The following is a 17,387-nucleotide window of genomic DNA, read 5'->3' as shown; positions in this document are numbered from 1 at the left end:
AGACTCAGAATTGGCAATCCCCTCAGCTCTAGTTTTTAGAATAGGAGTTACTCAAGGTCAAGGCCAGGATTATAGATAAGACTTAAGTACATTTAAATGTCAGAGCCACTGCCAGAGGCTGCCCTGTGTCATCAGATGACTTGGTCTGCGCTCTGTCAGGCTTTTAATAATTCCCCAAACCTTCTAAATTAAATATCTTGTCTGAGGAAGTTTCTCTCTCACACATATTGACACTCATATTTTCTTTTAGAATCTTTTGAAGACTGTTGTTAAAAAAAGTCGAAACTACAACATATTTCAGTTGGAAAATTTGTATGCAGTAATCAGCCAATGTATTTATCAGCATCGCAAGGACTATGATAAAACATCACTTATTCAGGTAAACTCTTGAGTGGAAACTTTTTACAAATGCTCTTATGGTCACATTAATATATCACTTATGTAGGATTGTTGAGGCTTTATTTAATCTGCGTAAGAAACTGATTGTAAGAACTTAAAGACCATCTTTCTATTTCCAAAATTGATGTCCCATTCCATAAAGATCATTTTTAATATGTGGATTATGAATTATTTCTAAATGCAAGTGAGTTTAGTATTTTTCCAATCTAGGACTTAGTTTGTGTATTTGTTTATTTATTTAGAGATAGGGTCTCTGTCTCCCAGGCTGGAGTGCAGTGGTGTGATCTCAACTCACTGCAACCTCCACCTCCCGGGTTCAAGCGATCCTCCTGCCTCAGCCTCCTAAGTAGCTGGGACCACAGGCGCCTGCCATCATGCCCAGCTAATTTTTGTGTTTTTTGTAGAGATGAGGTTTTGCTGTGTCGCCCACTCTGATCTTGAGCTCCTGAGCTCAAGCCATCCACCCGCCTCAGCCTCCCAAAGTACTGGAATTACAAACATCAGCCACTACACCCAGCCAATAGTTTGTGTCTTTAATAAATAGTGGAACATAAATTATGAATACCCTTTTTGTGTGTGTGTATTAATGAAAAATAATAGCTTCTTTTAAGACTTGTCAGCCAGGCACAGTGGCTCATGCCTGTAATCCCAGCACTTTGGGAAGCCAAGGCGAGTGGATTGCTTGAGCCCAAGAGTTCAAGACTAGCCTGGCCAACATGGTGAAACCCCGTCTACTAAAACAACAAAAATTAGCCAGGTGTGGCGTGCACCGATAGTCCTAGCTACTTGGGTGGCTGAGGCATGAGAATCACTTGAACCTGGGAGGCAGAGGTTGCAGTGAGCCAAGATCAAGCCACTGCACTCCAGCCTGGACAACAGAGTAAGACTCTGTCTTTAAAAAAAAAGACTTGTGTACTTAATCTTCCTTTATAGTAGGTATTAGAGTGTTAATTATAGCATTATTTATTTTTGAGACAGGATCTTTCTCTGTCACCCAGGCTGGAGTGCAGTGGCAAGAACATAGCTCACTATAACCTGGAACTCCTGAGCTCAGGCAATCCTGCCTCAGCTTTCCAAGTAGCTGAGATTATAGGCAAGCGCTACCACACTGGGCTAATTTTTAAATTTCTTATAAAGATAGAGATTTTGCTATGTTGCCTAGGATGGTCCCAAATTCCTAGCTTCAAGCAGTCCTCCCGCCTCAGCCTCCCAAAGTGCTGGCATTAACAGGCAGGAGCCACCATGCCTGGCCTTATTATTTTTAATAACAGATCATTTCACCAGATAGAGTGCTAAATTTAAAAAAAAAAAAGATATTACTTACCTATGCATATTATTGGTAACTACAGAATATAAAAATGATACCCATTAGTATATATATAGTATTTAGTATACCTACTAAAGTATACTATGTAGTATAATATATATAATATTGATACCTACAAAGTGTAAAATACTAAACTCTTTAACTACATCAGTACCTTGATTAATACTATTTGAATTTAACATAAGATGAATGCACCCCAGACTCATTTCAAAGTTATTTAAATAATGAAGTCCTATAGGTAAAATCAGTTTATGTGGCAGTCTTAAATATTGAACTGAATGTTTATTTTCACTATCAAATATATACATGAATATTAATATTCTTAAGGTTGTTTACTGAAAAAAAACAGTAATGAAATGTTTCTTTAGCTTATTCCATATTGAAACTTACTGTTTGCTCTTCTTCCCCTTTATCTAGAAAATGGAGCAAGAGGTAGAAAACTTCATTTGTTCCAGATGATGATGTCATGGTATCGAGTATTCTTTATATTCAGTTCCTATTTAAGTCATTTTTGTCATGTCCGCCTAATTGATGTAGTATGAAACCCTGCATCTTTAAGGAAAAGATTAAAATAGTAAAATAAAAGTATTTAAACTTTCCTATTTATGTACATATTAAGATAAATGTCATGTGTAAGATAACTGATAAATATTGGAACTTGGCTAGAACAAGATCCTGTAGTAATAGTAATAATAGTTGAAGTTTGGCCAACTCTTAATAAAGTTATTTTGTTAACTAATGTTTTATGGCACTTAAGAGTAATTAGCAGCGTTAAATTTTGTTGGTATTAAGCACTTTTAATTTTATCCTTCCTAAAAATAGTTTATTGTATCAGACAAGAAACTTACTTAACCATTGTGTCCTTCCCATCTTTTTTGTCATCTTTGTTTTCTTTAATGCCCTCCTGCCATCTGCCTTGAGATTCCCTTGTCTTCACTTAAAAGCCAGAGTGCAAGTCATGATTTGCGGGAGGCTCTTGAACAACTTCTGGCTGCACCACAACTCTGTACTTGAGTATCACAGTTACTGTTTTTGAGACAAACATTTTTATAATTCTAATTTGGGTTAATAAAGATTTTAAATATTTCTTGGTTTACTTTTGTAATTATATACACAACAAATGTATTAATAACTACCTTGTTAAACACCTTTTAATAGCACAAAGCTTTTATATTTGCAAGCTGTTGATATCTTTCTAAAATTGTGTTTAGGTTATATTCTATTGATACTTTTTATATGCAATTTTATAAATATAAATATTATAATTTTATATTAATGATACCAAAAATACATTTCTTAAGGTTAAACGCATGCACTTCCATGCATACTTGCTTTTGGGGAGAGTGGGGAGAAGACATTCTTATAATTAGTTTGTAAAATAGCTTCTGTTGGAAACCTTTTGAGAGGAATAAGGAACGGTCATCTAAAATGAGAGACTCTGGATTTTAATGCAGTTCAAAGTTGAGCTGTATTTTTGTTGTTGATTTATCTGGATATTGTTTTTAAAGCCTTCTAAAACCCAGTAAATTCGATACCTTAATTAGTAGATACTGTCTTATGTAATGCATAAAGCAGTGCCAGTCACTGAGGACATTTAAATATGTCTATATTTCTGGAGATACACATTCTCATTTTTGTTGGTTTATTATAAATTCTTCTTCTAGATGCATCTTTTATAACTAGGATTTCATTTTGTGTGTATAGCTTATGTAATAAATTCTAAAGGTAAAAACTGTCTCTAAAATTTGTTTCTATTTCTTAAGTATTTTAAAACATAGCAAAGATAATTCAGAGCACAAGAAGTGTAAAGTCTGTTCTTTCATGTATTGCTGTGCAAATTTAAAGTGCTGTTGACATTGGAATGTTTATATGGTGCATGTATTTTAGGTACAAAGACTAAAGTGCTTCCTGAAATGTCTTCTACAGATTTTAGAAGTGTTATGGCTACATTCCTATCTAGAGTTTGAAAACCATGCTGAAATTGCCGTGTTGAATGTTATCTCTCATTTGTTGCTCAAAAGTGCAGTTTAGGCAAGAAAAACAAAAGGAACTCAGAATAGAAAGGGAAAAGTGAAACTCTCTTTATTTACAAATGACATGATTTTATATGTAGGAAATCCTTTTTTGAGACAGAGTCTCATTCTGTCGCCTAGGCTGGAGTGCAGTGGCATGATCTCGGCTCAGTGCAACCTCTTCCTTCCAGGTTCAAACAATTCTCCCACCTCAGCCTCTTGAGTAGTTGGGACCACAGGCACATACCACCACGCCCGGCTAATTTTTGTATTATGTAGGAAATCCTAAAGAATCCACAAAAAATCTGTTAGAGGTAATAAAAGAATTCAGCAGGTTGGGTGTGGTGGCGCATGCCTGTAATCCCAGAACTTTGGGAGGCCAACATGGATGGATCACTTGAGCTCAGGAGTTCAAGGCCAGCCTGGACAACATGGTGAAACCCTGTCTCTACAAAAAAAATGCAATCATTAGCTGGGCATGGTGACATATACTTGTAGTCCCAGCTATTCCCTGGGAGGCTGAGGCAGCAGGTCAGAGCTTGAGCCCAGGAGGTCAAAGCTGCAGTGAGCCAAGATTGCATTACTGTACTTCAACCTGGGCGGCAGAGTGAGACTCTGTCTTTAAAAAAAAAAAAAAAACCAGCAGAGTTACAAGATAGAAAACATACTAAAATCAGTTGTATTTCTATATACTAGCAATGAACAGTCCAAAAGGGAAATTATGAAAGCAATTTTATTTACAATATCTAAAACAGTAAACACCTAGGAATAAATTTAACCAAGGATATGTAAGAACTTACATACTGATAATTACAAACTGTTGCCAAAAGAAATTAAATAAGACCTAAATAAACAGAAAGACAGTCTGTATTCATGGTCTGGAAGACAATACTGGTAAGATGGCAGTAATCCCCAAAGCAGTCTACAGATTCAATGCAGTTTCTATCAAAATCCCAATGGCCTTTTTTTGAAAAATAGGAAAGTAAATTCTAAAAATTATATGGTATTACAGGGTACCCTGAATAGCCCAAAAAATCTTGAAAAAGGAGAGAACTCACTTCCTCCTGACTTTGAAACTTACTACAAAGCTACATATATCAAAGCAGTGTAATACAGGCGTAAGGTTAGACATATAGGTCAATGGAATAGAAAGTCCAGAAATAAACCATTATATCTATGGTCATTTGATTTTCAACAGGAGTGTCCACATCTATTCAATAGGAAAGAACCATTTCTTCAACAGATGGTGCTGGGACAACTGGATATCCACATGTAAAAGAATGAAGTTAGATCCCTACCTGAGAATAGCTAATGCGTGCTGGGCCTAATACCTAGGTAATGGGTTGATCTGTGCAGCAAACCACCATGGGACACATTTACCTGTGTAACAAACCTGCACATCTTGCACATTTACCCTGGAACTTAAAAGTTGATTTAAAAAAAAAAAAAAAAATGGATTAAAGACCTAAGTTGAATAGCTAAAAGTAAAATTCTTAGAAGAACACAAGGATATTTTCATGACCTTGAGTTTGGCAATTAGATAAACTGGACTTCATCAAAATTTTAAAATTTTATGCTTCAATAAATAATATAAATAACTCCTAAAACTCAACAACAAAAAGACAACCCAATGGATGTGGATGTTTTTGATGACATTACCAATATTTAGGATACCAGGCAAATATTTTGGAAGATACTTGTTTTGGAATAGTCTAATGTTTTTCTCATGACCGGACCAGGATTATGGGTTTGGGGAAGGAAGATCACAGAGGCAAAGTGGTCATATCAAGGTTGCATACTAGTGATGTGATTTTTGCCTATTGGTTGACTTTGATCACCAGGTGAAGTAGTATTTCTCAGGTTTCTCCATGGAAAAATTAATCTTTTCTGAACTATACTTCTCTCTTGTGAACTGTACTCTGAAAAGAAGTCACACAATGGACAGCCCACTCTTAAGGAGTGAGGAGTTACACTCTGCCATTTATTTTTAGGCCAGTTCTATCAGTGATCCCTAAAATGTATGCATTGTAGAGTTAATTGAGCTTATTTTAGACTCGTGTCTTCTCCCTACTACTCCCCACCTTATACACAAGAGTATTTTGTTGTTCAAAGTAATGTAATTAAGAGATTGCTCCCTGACATTGAGGAAAAGATTGCCAGCTTGCCTCCTAATACCCATTCTTCCATTATTTGTAACGAAGTCCCATTTGGAAAATTATGTTTCATGTATTGCAGCAAAATATGGCCATGTGACTAAATTCTAGCCAATGAGATAGGGAAGTTGCACAGTTTCTAGGAAAGCTCTCTGGAAGGGCAAGGATGAGAGTACTTTCTGCCTTCTGAGCTTCCTATACACACAGACACATATATATACATATATACAGTTAAGAAGTATCTCTGTGTGTGTTCATGATAATTTTAGGGATTCTTGAGTGGATCTTTGTTACTGATAGTGGAATGTAATTCTTAACCAGTAAAAGCATATAAAATAAATACGTGTTTTTTTCAACTCATTTCCTATAAGCAGCAGATCCTGAGCAAGGTCTTCAGAGACCCTTAAGCATAAAACATACTGTCTCCAATTCTTATATGTATTTCTTTATTGTTAACAGCTTTATTGAGGTACAATTTATATATCATAAAATTCACTGATCTTAACAGTACAATTTAATGATTGTTAGTAAATTTACAGAGTTGTACAACTATCAGCATGAATCAGTTTTAGAACATTTCTGTCTCCCCAAAAGAGAGATTTCCAGTCTCTTCCTCGTGCCCATTTGCCATCAGTCCTCCTACCCCCAACCCCAGGCATTCCCTAACCTACTTTCTGTCTCTATAGATTTGCATTTTCTGGACATTTCATGTAAATGAAATTATAGTCTTTTACATCTGGATTATGTTTTTGAAATTCATCAGTGTTGTAGCATGTATCAGTAATTTGTTATGTTGTATTGTGGAACAGTATTTCATTGTATGGATATGCCCTTTTGCCTATTCATCCACAGTTGATGGACATTTGGATTGCCTCACATTTTGGCTTATACAAATAGTACTGCTGTGAACTTTACATGCATGTGTTTCATTTTCTCATGTTTTCATTTCTCTTGGATAGGTACCTGGGACTAGAATTGCAGAATTATATGGTAAATTTATGATTATCTTAAACTGCTCTCCAAAGAGGCTGTTCCATTTTACATTTCCATTGGCACTGTATGAGGGTTCCAGCTTGTCCACATTCTTACCACCTTTGTTATCATCTGTCCTGTTTTTGTTGTTTACCTTTTGTTGTTGTTGTTGTTGTTGTTGTGAGACAGAGTCTTGCTCTAACACCCAGGCTGGAGTGCAGTGGCGCAATCTTAGCTCATTGCAGCCTCCGCCTCCTGGGTTCAAGCATTTCTCCTGCCTCAGCCTCCTGAGTAGCTGGTACCACAGGCACTCACCACCATGCCCAGCTAATTTGTGTATTTTTACTAGAGACAGGGTTTCACCATGTTGGTCAGGCTGGTCTCGAACTCCTTGCCTCAAGTGATCCTCCTGCCTCAGCCTCCCAAAGTGCTGGGGTTACAAGGCATGAGCCACCAGGCCTGGCCTTGTTGTCTGCTTTTAATAACCATGCAGGTGGGTACAAAGTGGTACTCTTTGTGGTTGTTAACTGCATTGCTCTAATGATTAATGATGTTGAGAACATTTTTCATGTATTTATTAGCCATTTGTATATCATCTTTATTGAAATGGCCTTTTGAATATTTTAACCATTTTTTAATTGTTTCCTTATTATTGAGTTATGAGAGTTCTTTATATATTCACTTATTTTCAAGAGAGTTGCCAAGGCAGTTGGGAAAGAATAGTTATTTTTTAGCAAATGGTGCTGGATTAATTGGATATTCACATGCGAAAAAAAAAAAAGTGAAATTAGATCCTTACCTCACACTACATAAAACACTAACTCAAAATGGATCAGAGACCTGTCTATAAAAGCTAAAACTATAAAACTTTTAGAAGAGAAGGTAAGAGAAAATCATGATCTTTCTTTTTTCTTTTCTTTTTTTTTTTTTTTCTGAGACAGAGTTTTGCTCTTGTTGCCCAGTCTGGAGTGCAATGGTGCGATCTCAGCTCACTGCAACCTCCGTCTCCCAGGTTCAGTTGAGTCTCCTGCCTCAGCCTCCCACATGTAAGCTGGGAATACAGACATGTGCCACCACGCCCAGCTAATTTTTTTGTATTTTTAGTAGAGACAGGATTTCTCCATGTTGGTCAGGCTGGTCTCGAACTCCTGACCTCAGGTGATCCACCCACCTCGGCCTCCCCAGAGTGCTGGGATTACAGGCATGAGCCACTGCACCCAGCCAATATTTCTTTTTTCTATAGCTTCATATTTGAAGTGACACATCATGATCTTAAGCAGAAAGTTCTTAGATATACTAAAATCACAATCCATAAAAAAACAAAAAATGATCAATTGGACTTCATCAAAATTAAAACCATTGGCACTCTATCGGTATTTTCTATATATATGTAGATGGTCCTCGGCAATGACATTAAAAGAGAAAAGTTGCCAGTTTCAGCTATTAGTTGATTACAGTTGGAAATATCTGGATTTTCAGGTAATGTAGGGATGCTGTCGAGGCAGAAGAGAATAGTTTTTTGAGACGGAGTCTTGCTCTGTCGCCCAGGCTGAAGTGCAGTGGCACAATCTCGGCTCACTGCAACCTTCACCTCCCTGTTCAAGCTATTTTCCTGCCTCAGTTTCTCGAGTAGCTGGGATTACAGGTGTGTGCCACCACACCTGGCTAATTTTTGTATTTTTAGTAGAGATAGGGTTTAACCATGTTGGCCAGGCTGGTCTCAAACTCCTGACCTCAGGTGATCCACCCACCTCGGCCTCTTAAAGTCCTGGGATTACAGGCGTGAGCCACTGCACCCAGCTCAGAAGAGTGTTTTTACAGTCCATATTTTGCACATAACCTTTGTAGTATGCTGAGAAATTACCCCCTCCCCCACTCCCAAAGATATCTTTGTCCTAATCCCTGAAAACTGAGCGTTACATTATATGGCAAAACAAAAAAGAAGGAAGGGTTTCTTTTAGATTTTGAGATCTTGAAATGGGAGATTATCCTGGATTATCTCTGTGGGCCCCAGATCAATCACATGTATCCTTATAAAAGAGCAGAGGGAGATTTTACACAGAAGGGAGAAGGCTGTGAAACCAGAGTCGGAGATTGGTGTCCTGCAGCCACAAGCCAAGGTAATGTCAGCAACTAGCCACCAGAAGCTGAAGAAGCACACAACATTCTTTCCTAGATCCTCCAGAGTTGTGCAGCCCTGTCAATCCCTCGATTTTGGCCTAATGATACTGATTTCAGATTTCTGCCTCCAGAACTGAAAGAATTTTTTAAACCACCAAGATTGTGGTAACTTGTTATAACATTTACAGAAAACTAATACATACAACCTTATACCAACACAAAATTGCCATTTTATAAACAATGCCTTTTCTTGCACATGTATCCCAGAACTTAAAGTATAATTTTTTTTTAAAAGTAATAAAAGAAAATGCCTTTTCTCAGGGCTTTTGTTCAGGCTATATCCTCTGTCAGCAATAATTTTTCTCACCCACCCTCAACTCTCCTTTCACTTGACTACTTTAGGCATCAGAGATGGTCCAGAAAGATCTTAATTCCCCAGGCTAAGTTAGGACCTTCTTCTAATTTCGCATAGCTTCCTGTGTAAGCCCCTTCCACTTTTAAATTTAACTTCAAGTATACAGAATTAATTGGCATGCATCATGACACACTCGTCATCGATTCATGCATGCCCCACCTTTTGAAAGTTTATTTTTTTAAATAATAAATGCCCGTAAAACCTGTTTGTCAAAAGAAACTAACCAAATCACCTATTGGACACATTAACCCGTTACCACCCACTGTAATTATAATCCTCAATCACTCATCATTCTTTGCTTTGTATTGTATGTATTTAATTGCGTATGTGTGTTCCTACAAATCACGTTTTAAGTATCAGATTTTTACCATAGTGGTATTATGCTACTGCATGTATGATATCTTCCGGAGCTTCCTTTTTTCACATAATATTATTGCTAAAATTTTTTACAGGATTGCATATTGTACATCATTCGACTGCTATATAATCCATTTTGTGAGGAAACTACAGTTTATCAATCCACTTTACCATGGGGCATTTAGAGTTTTTCCAGGTTTTGATTATTGTAAACTGTTTTAAGGACATTCTTGCACCTTCTGTCTGTTGTACGTGTTGTGCTAGAGATCCACTTAGGCATTAGGAAACGCCATACTGAAGATAAAATAAGGAAAGACTATTGGTGTAGGGGAATGTCAAGTAGTAACTTGGCCCTAGTTACCTTTCCTAGGCTGTAATGGATGAGGAGTTGGCTGTTGAAACCCAAAGGAAGTTGCATGTAGTCTGCCACCTTGAGAAAAGCAGTGATCTGCAGTTACAGTGTCGAGTCAGCCCCAGGCAACATCACATCACAGAGGGAACCAGGAAAACAAGTGCTCTGACTTCACAGCTTACACACAATTTGTTGGAGTCAGAGTGGGGAGAAAGGACCCTGTCCTCCAAATATCAGGGATCTGTGCTCTGATTGCTGCTCCTGATTACACAGGTGCAGATGAAGGTGGACGGCCTTTGTTTCACTTCCCTCCAATGTTGCAAGTCTTTTTCCTGTGGCTCTCGGGGTATTTAATTACTCTGGTAATTGGTTCAGTGGCATGGGGACCTAAAAGAGGCCAATCAGTTGGAACAATGATCATGTTCTCTGGTGAGAGTTTCTTCCTTGAGCACTAAGATAAGATTCTAAAGTCTCTGATCTCAAGGTCTCAGGAATGGGAAGCAAAAATTCCACTGGGTTATTAAATGCCGTGGTGAGAGGGGACACAAGTTATCTCTACCCTTACCTTTCTATTGCATTTTGGAATGTGAGGGAGATGGCATAAAATACTGCTGGTTAACACATATACTGCAAAGTTTCTGGAAAGATGGTGGAGTGGGAAGCACCAGGAATTTGTCTCCCCACCTAGAAGACAAATGTACTGGCAAAATCAGTCTGATGTTACTATTTTGGAATTCTAGGGTCTGTTGAAGGCTTGCAACTTCCAGGGGAAGGCTTGGACACTAAATTGTGGTTAATTCAGTCAATTTCAGCTTTTAGCACAGTAGTAGTTACCCACACTCAGCCCTGTGACAGGCAGCTGTGCACGTGTTCCTGCAGCAGCTTACACACAATTTGTTGGAGTCAGAGTGGGGAGAAAGGACCCTGTCCTCCAAATATCAGGGATCTGTACTCTGATTGCTGCTCCTGATTACACAGGTGCAGATGAAGGTGGACGGCCTTTGTTTCACTTCCCTCCAATGTTGCAAGTCTTTTTCTTGTGGCTCTCGGGGGATTTAAAAGGCTGGCACCCTTTTTCCCTTTTGGGAGCCAGACATTAAGACTAGACCATTCAAAAACAACCGTATATATTGTCAGATGTGGTGGCTCATGCCTGTAATCCCAGATCCTTGAGAGACCAAGGAGGGAGGATCACTTGAGCCCGGGAGTTTGAGACTGCAGTAAGACATGATTGTGCCACTGCACTCCAACCTGGGTAACACAGACCCTGTCTAAAAAAAAGTGAAGAGAAAAGCCTCAACAACTGCATATGCAGGGAAAATTAGAAAGTGACTGCATGCCCAAAGAGAGGCTCAGAAAAGCTGAAAAGATCTGAAGTTTACAGCTCAGACTGATTCTTGGCACAGAGACAAAAATTTAAAAAAAAACCAAAACAATAACAATAACAAAAACAGCAAGCCCTGGGGAAAGGGAAGAATCTGATTTCCAGAGTTAATACAGTAATATATTTAAATGTTCAGTTTCCAACAACAACAAAAAAATCACAAGGCTTACAAAGAAACAGGAAAGTATGGTCCATTTAAAGTAAAAAAAAAAGAATAATCAACAAAAACTTTCTGAAAAAGACCTGATGGCAGATAAACCAGGCGAAGACTCTTTTAAAAACTGTCTTATACTAAGAGACATGTAGTATGAAGAAAAAAAACTGTCTTAAAGAGCTCAAAGAACTAAAGGAAAATGTGGAGAAAGAAAACTGTGTTATTTATTTTATTGCTTTTACTATTATTAATAAAAAGACAGACTCTACAAAGAAATCAGAAAGAAATTCTGGAGCTGAAAAGTGTAATAACTAAAATGACAAATTTAGTAAAGAGATTTAAAGGCACAGTTGAACAGAAACCTGCAGAAGAACAGTCAGCAAATTTGAAGATAGGATACTGGGAAGTACAGAGTCCGAGGAACAGAAAAAAAAAAAAAACAATTGAAAAAAATGAACGGAGCTTAAAGAACCTGTGGAACACAATAAAGTAGACTAACATACACACTGTGGGAGTTCCATAAGGGGAAGAAAGAAAGCAGCAGAGATATTTGGAGAAATAATGGCTGAAAACTTCCCAAATTTGATGAAAGACATGAATATAAACATCCAAGAAATTCAGTCTCCAAGTAAGATTATCTGAAGGAGATCCACACCAAGACACATAATCAAACTTTTGAAAGGCAAAAGAATCTTGAAAGCAGCAAGGAGAGAGGCAACTCATCACGTATGAAGGATACCTCGTGGGATTATCAACAAATTTCTCATCAGAAACATTGGAATATCAAAGGCAGTTAGCTAAAATGCTAAAAAACAAAAATCAAATAAAAAACCGTCAACCATAGATCTTATATCTGGCAAAAGCTGTCCTACAAAAATGAGGGAGAAATTAAGACATTTTAAGATAAACAGAAGTTGAAGGAGTATGTTACCACTAGACTTGCCTTGCAAGAACTGTCAAGGGACTCCTGTAGAGTGAAATGTCAAAAAAATACTAGACAGTAACTTGAACTTGTATGAAGAAATAAATATCGGAATAATGGTAAATACATAGGTGAATATAAAAGCTAGTAGTAGTATTACAGTAATGGCTTGTAACTGCACTTTTTGTTTTCTACATTATTTGAGAGACTAATATATATTTAAAAACAATTAGTACTGGGCTCGGCACCATGGCTCATGCCTGTAATCCCAGCACTTTGGGAGGCCAAAGCAGGCAAATCACCTGAGGTCTGGAGTTCGAGACCAGCCTGACCAACATGGAGAAACCCTATCTCTACTAAAAATACAAAATTAGCTGGGCATGGTGGTGCATGCCTGTAATCCTAGCTACTTGGGAGGCTGAGGAAGGAGAATTGCTTGAACTCGGGAGGTGGAGGTTGCAGTGAGCCAATATCACGCCACTGCACTTCAGCCTGGGTGACAGTGCGAGACTCCATCTCAAAAAAAAAAAAAAAAAAAAAGGAAAACACATATTTGCTGTTTAAGCCATTACGTTTTGGGTGGTTTGTTAAGCAGCACTAGCACAAAATAATTATTAGTACTAACAGTAGTGTTGCTATAACTTTGGTTTGTTACTCCACTTAATTTTTTTTTTTTTTTGAGACAGTGTCTCACTGCATCACCCAATCACCCAGTCTCAAAGTGCAGTGGTGCAATCTTAGTTCACTGCAACCTCCACATCCCAGGTTGAAAAAAAAAAAAAAAAGGAAAGTAATTCATTTAAAAGAATTATTTGTTTATGTTTTTGGAGAAACGATTTATATGGATGTAGTTTTGTGACATTAACAACTTAAAGGATTGGGGATGGAGCTGTAAAAGAGGGTTTTGGTATATTACTGAAATTAAGGTGGTATGAATTCCAATTTGAGCATTATAAACTTGGTAATACCATGGTAAACACAAAGAAAATCACTATAGAATAGGCACAAAAAGAAACAGGAAAGGAATGTAAACATTTCGCAGCAAAATCAACTAAACACAAAGAAAAAACAGTAATGCAGGAAAATAAAGGTAAAAGATGATAAGGCATACAACAGGGATAAAGCAAAATGACAGTATAAAGTAATTTATAATGACTTTAAATGTAAATGAGTTAAACTCTCCAGTCAAAATATAGAGATTGACAAAATGGATAAAAACTCATGATTCAACTATATGCTGTCTACAGGAGACTCACTTTAGGTCCAGACACAAATAGGTTGAAAGTGAAAGGGTAGCAAAAAAATGTTTCATGCAAATGGTAACCAAAAGAAAAGCAGGGTGACTATAAGACAAACTAGATTTTAGTTTTAAAAATTTACGAGACATAAACTCACAGAATGCATTCAATAAATGAACATCCATCTGTTCTCCTCCAATCCTGCTTTTGTCTGTCCTCTCCTTTTGTCTGTTAGTCTCTCACTTAATTTTTCTCTTTAATGAAAACTATACCTAACTTTTGGTTATCTATGCTGATGGAAAGCAGGTGAACAGGAAGATCTTAAATGTGTAAATTATTCAAAAGACTCTTTAAGGCACAAGAAAAGTTTATAGACAAAAAAAAATAACTTTTATTAATAAAGGTTCAATACAGCAGGAAGATAGAAACATAACCATTACACACACATAATGACAGTCCATCAGAATATATCAAGCAAAAATTGACAGAATTGAAGAAAGAAAACAGATGATTCTACAATGACATTTGGAGACTTTAATACCCCACTCTCAATAATGGATACAACAACCACACAGAAGATAAGCAAATAAATAGAAACCAACTAATATAAGAGTCATATACAGAATGTTCTACCCAACAACAGCATACACATTCTTCTCAAGTGCAACACGGGACATCTTCCAGGATACACCATATTTCACAATTTAAGTCTGAATACATGTAAAAAGATACGAAGTATCTTCTCCGATCACATTAGGATGAAATTAGAAATTACTAATAGAAGTAAAACTGGAAAATTCACAACTTGTGAAATTAAACAACACACTCTTAACCAATGGATCAGAGAAAACATCATAAGGGGAATTAGAAAATAGAGACAAGTAAAGATGCAAACAACATATCAAAGCTTATGTGACACAGTGAAGCAGTGCTAAGGGGGTACTTTATGACTATAAACAATTTCTATTGTAAAACAAGAAAGATCTCACATCAATAAACTAGCTTTACAACTTAAAGAACTAGAAGAAAAAGAGCAAACAACCAAAAGCTAACAAAAAGAAAGAAATATTAAAGATTAGAGCAGAGAAAAACAACATAAGGAATAGAAAAACAACAGAGAAAATTAATGAAACTAACATCGGTTCTTTGAAACAATTCAATCAACAAAGTTTTAGCTGGATGGACTAGGAAAAGATGAGAGAAGACACATTACCAAAGTCAGAAATCAGGCCAGGCATGGTAGCTCATGGTAGTAATACCACTTTGGGAGGCCAAGACAGGTGGATCACTTGAGGTCAGGAGTTTGAGCCCAGCCTGACCAACATGGTGAAACCCTGTCTCTACTAAAAATACAAAAATTAGCCAGGTGTGGTGGTGGGTACCTGTAATCCCAACTACTCAGGAGGCTGAGGTAGGAGAATTGCTTGAACCCGGGAGGTGGAGGTTACATTGAGATGAGATAGGACCACTGCACTCCAGCCCGGGAGACAGAATGAAATTCCATCTCAAAAATAAATAAATAAATACATAAATAAATGAAATAAAATCAGGAATGAAAATGGGGACATTATTACTGATGTTACAGAAATATAAAGGATTATAATAGCACTGTGAGCAATTATATGCCAACAAGTTGGATACCTTAGATGAAAAGGACACATTTATAGAAACACAAAACCTACCAACACTAAATCATAGAGAAATAAAAAATCTGAATAGATCAATAACAAAGAGATTGAATTTGTAATCAAAAATTTCCTGACAAAGAAAAACCCTGGACATGATGGCTTCACCAGTGAATTCTAGCAAACATTTAAAGAACTATACCAATCCTCAAATTTTCTAAAAAAAATTTTTAAAGAAGGAACACTTTCTAACTCATTCTGTAGCCAGAATTGTCTTGATACCAAATCCAAAGACAGTACAAGGAAACTACTGACAAATATTTGTAGTTTTCTTTAGTATCCTTTACAAACACTGATGTAAAAATCCTCCACGAAATATTAGCAAACTGAGCCGGGTGCGGTGGCTCAAGCCTGTAATCCCAGCACTTTGGGAGGCTGAGGCGGGTGGATCACGAGGTCAGGAGATCGAGACCATCCTGGCTAACATGGTGAAACCCCGTCTCTACTAAAAATACAAAAAACTAGCCGGGCATGGTGGCGGGTGCCTGTAGTCCCAGCTACTCGGAGGCTGAGGCAGGAGAATGGCGTGAACCTGGGAGGCGGAGCTTGCAGTGAGCCGAGATCGCGCCACTGCACTCCAACCTGGGTGACACAGCGCGAGACTCCGTCTCAAAAAAAAAAAAAAAAAAAAAGAAATATTAGCAAACTGAATTCAGCAGCATATTAAAAGGATTGCAGGCCAGGCGTGTGGCTCACTCCCATAATCCCAGCACTTTGGGAGGCCAAGGTGGGTGGATCACTTGTGGTCAGGAGTTTGAGACCAGCCTGGCCAACATAGTGAAACCCCATCTCCACTAAAAATACAGAAAATTAGCTGGGCGTGGTGGCTTACTCCTATAATCCCAGCTACTTGGGAGGCTGAGGCAGGAGATTTGTTTGAACTCAGGAGGTGGAGGTTGCAGTAAGCCAAGATCACGCCACTGCACTCCAGTCTGGGCGACAGAGTGAGACTCCGTATCAATTAAAAAAAAAAAAAGGATTGTACACCATGACCAAGTAAGATGTATTCCTGGAATGCAAGGATGATTCAACATACAAAAATTGATCAATGTATACGCTAAATTAGCAGAATGAAGGGGAAAAAACACATGATCATCTCAGCTGATTCAGAAAAAAAGCATTTGACAAAATTCAGCACACTTTTATTATAAAAACACTCAACAAACTTGAATAGAAGGAAACTACCTCAACATAAAGCTATATATGAAAAACCCACAGCAAATATCATACCCAATGGTGAAAGACTGAAAGCTTTTCCTCAAAGATCAGGGAGAAGACAAGGAAGTGCACTTTTGCAACTTCTATTCAATGTAGTACTGGAGGTTCTAGTCAGAGCTTTTAGGAAAAAAACAAAAAGCATTTATGTTGGAAAGGAAGAAGTAAAACTATCTGTTTGCAGATAAACCTTATAAGTAGAAAAAAACAAAGATTACACACACATACACATGCCAAAGAAAAAACTGTTAAGAGCTAGTAAGTGAATTCAGCAAAGTAGCAGGTTACAAAGTCCACACACAAAATCAGCTGCATTTCTAAACACAATGATCAATCTGAAAAGGAAATTGCAAGAACAATTCCATTTACAATAGCAACAAAAAGAATAAAATATTTGATAATTAACTGAACCAAGGAGGTGAAAGACTTGTACGATGAAAACTACAAACCATTGGTGAAAGCAATTAGTGAAGACATATATAAATTGAAACACATCCCATGTTCATGGATTAGCAGACTTAATATTGTTGATGAGGTTAACATAACCCAAAGTGATCTACAAATTCAATGCAATCCCCATTAAAACCCCAGTGACTTTTGGGGAATTTTTTGGAAAGATAGGAAAACCCAATTCTAAATTTCATATGGAATCTCACAACACTTTGAATAGCCAAAACCATA

The 17,387-nt window shown here is 37.3% G+C and overlaps 1 protein-coding gene across 4 annotated transcripts in view; it reads left to right on the top strand.

Annotated features, from left to right (window-relative positions):
• Positions 1–17,387, top strand: part of ATAD2 (ATPase family AAA domain containing 2) — a 104,356-nt gene that overhangs the window by 78,282 nt on the left and 8,687 nt on the right. The window contains exons 27-29 of one of the 4 annotated variants that reach the window (XM_009213543.4): positions 251–379; positions 2,144–2,195; positions 4,937–6,805. In XM_009213543.4, the coding sequence (XP_009211807.2) occupies positions 251–379; positions 2,144–2,185 (171 nt within the window). In that variant the 3' untranslated portion in view covers positions 2,186–2,195; positions 4,937–6,805. Of the gene's footprint in view, positions 1–250; positions 380–2,143; positions 3,459–4,936; positions 6,806–17,387 lie in introns of those variants that run through there. The other 3 variants (XM_009213544.4, XM_003903128.5, XM_017962283.3) reach the window with 3 other exon arrangements.

Source organism: Papio anubis, chromosome 8 (assembly GCF_008728515.1).
Source record: "Papio anubis isolate 15944 chromosome 8, Panubis1.0, whole genome shotgun sequence".
NCBI lineage: Eukaryota > Metazoa > Chordata > Mammalia > Primates > Cercopithecidae > Papio > Papio anubis.
Note: the sequence above shows the minus strand (reverse complement) of the source record. Positions and strands in the feature narration are given on the sequence as shown.